Raw genomic sequence first — 2298 nt, 5'->3', positions numbered from 1 at the left:
ATTGTTTAGTCAATTCTTTATTATGAAGAGATTGAATTGTTAACTTATTTCATTTTTGCATTGATTACTATAAGAAGCAATTTTGTTCTCCTTGTTCTCTGTTGGTCTCTAACTCTGAAGGGCCTCCTGTGCCCCAAGAGCCTGGTACCTGTGCACAGAGTCACCCATATCTTTGACCCTCTTGCTTCAGATGGGTTTGGGCCAATGGAAGACGGGAGCAAGAGAATATTTTGAGCAGAAAGAGGTTGTGGTATTTCTCTCCCTGCTTTCTCCATTCCTGGCCACAGTTCTGTCCATAGTGGCTTTTTTCCCCCTAAAGTCGCAGTTCTTCCTGGTGGTTTCCCCTCCATGCATCAACTCTCCCTGGTGTCTGATAACACTGAGACTTAAGTTTGCCTTTTGGGTCTAGGAGTGATAATGACTTCCTGCTATTGCTGGTGTGGAAGTCCCTGTTGGTTTCCTTACCCACAACTGCTGGAGACAATTCATTCTTACATTTCTTAAAAAGGCTAAAACCTATGGAATGAGCCTTCTCCTTTTAGCTGCACCCTCTCATTGCACTTTGCATATCTTAACGTTAATTCCCTTGATATACTTTTCTCCCAGAAGAGTATTTACTGAGTCAAATGGTAGAAATATTTTAAAGGTTTGTGGCACACATAAACAGTATTTATATAATTCATACTTTTTAAAAAATTTCCTTGAACATCAGCTGAGAGAAATCCAGCCATATAGGCATATTGATGCACTGGAACTGAACCCTGGTCTGATAGGCCATGCTCTCCCCTTTCCTAGACTCTCAGGGAGCCACAGTTCCTGTTAAGCACTTTCCCAATGGCCCCTTTCATCTTGCTGTTCCTCAGTGTGTAGATGAGGGGGTTGAGCATTGGGGTGCCCAGTGTGTAGACGAGAGAGATGAACGGATCTTGCTGGGGGTGGTAGCTGGAGCGGGGGCGCAGGTACATGAAGGCACAGCAGCCATACTGCAGCAGCACCACAGTGAGGTGGGAGGAGCAGGTGGAGAAGGCCCTGTGGCGGCCAGCTACAGAGTGCATCTTGAGCAGAGTGGCTGCTATGAAGGTGTAGGAGGTGGCGATGAGGAAGAAAGGCACGGCAATGGCCAGTGTGGCTGCCACCAGCACTGACAGCTCATGGAAGTGGCTGTTGGTACACACCAGTTGCATGACGGGTGGCACATCACAAAAGAAGTGCTGAATACCTTGAGCCTGGCAGAATGGCAGAGAGAAGATGAAGGCCACCAGTTGTAAGGACAGGAACAAGCCGATGACCACAGATGCCACCACCAGGCGGACACAAACAGTCAGAGTCATGATGAGAGGGTACTGCAAGGGGTGACAAATGGCGACGTATCTGTCATAGGCCATGGCAGCCAAGACGAAGCAGTCTGCACTGCCAAGTGCAATGAAGAAGGCCATCTGAGTGGCGCAGCCCAGGAGGGTGATGGTCTTCTCTGACTGCAGGGTGTTGGCCAGGATGTGGGGCACCACCACAGCAGTGTAGAATATTTCTACCCCTGAGAGGCTGCCCAGGAAATAGTACATGGGCACATGGAGGCGGGCTTCAGCCTGGATGGACACCACAATGAGGACATTCCCAGTGATGATAAGTGCATAAGCCATGCTGACCCCCAGGAAGGACAGGACTCGCAGCTCTGGGCAGGAGGGGTAGGCCAGGAACACAAACTGCATCATCACCGAGTGGTTCCCCCAGGTCATTGAGCTACAGCTTGCTCTCTGAGGGTCACAGGACAGAAGGAAGGATCAGACTGATGATGTATCATCACCCTGGTGATGTGTTTGCACTCGGAGCCATGAGGGTAATTTCCAAGGCTGGAAGTGAAAACAAGGAGGATGAGGACTAGTTCTTGGTTTTTGCCCACTCTTATGAAATCCTTCTATAGAAGTATCTGCACTTCAATTTCTAACTGCCCATAGCTGGGTGAGAGACTACAAAGAAAAATGGCAGTGGAATTGGGTGGAATTCAGGAACTATATTTAGAAGGAGTAAAATGAAAGTTAAATTCTCTCAGTAAATTCACAAGAAAGCATCATGAAATTTTTGGGGCTAGGAGACTTGGAGGTGAGGGAGGAAGCCATTCATTCTTTCATATATTTGTATATAGTATTTATTCATTGATTTATTTCTATGTCTCCTGATGTATTAAGCCAGAGATATGTGGATTTATAAGTTGATGATGTGATGGAAAATGAAGAAAGGAAAACAAAATGCTCATGGGGAAGCAATGGTCTGAATTACATTGCTAGAAATAAGGCATAG

The 2298-nt window shown here is 46.7% G+C and overlaps 1 protein-coding gene across 1 annotated transcript; it reads right to left on the bottom strand.

Annotated features, from left to right (window-relative positions):
* Window positions 1-791: 791 nt before the first annotated feature.
* On the bottom strand, window positions 792-1736 carry LOC124092742 (olfactory receptor 10W1-like). Its single transcript, XM_046444546.1, has one exon. It carries the CDS (start codon window positions 1734-1736, stop codon window positions 792-794), a length of 945 nt encoding a protein of 314 aa, XP_046300502.1.
* Window positions 1737-2298: the final 562 nt, after the last annotated feature.

Source organism: Marmota monax, unplaced genomic scaffold, assembly GCF_021218885.2.
Source record: "Marmota monax isolate L192 unplaced genomic scaffold, Marmota_monax_Labrador192_F-V1.1 WCK01_AAM20220418_F8-fsc00038, whole genome shotgun sequence".
NCBI classification, from domain to species: domain Eukaryota; kingdom Metazoa; phylum Chordata; class Mammalia; order Rodentia; family Sciuridae; genus Marmota; species Marmota monax.
The sequence above is the reverse complement of the archived record's forward strand: the minus strand, read 5'-3'. Positions and strand labels throughout refer to the sequence as shown.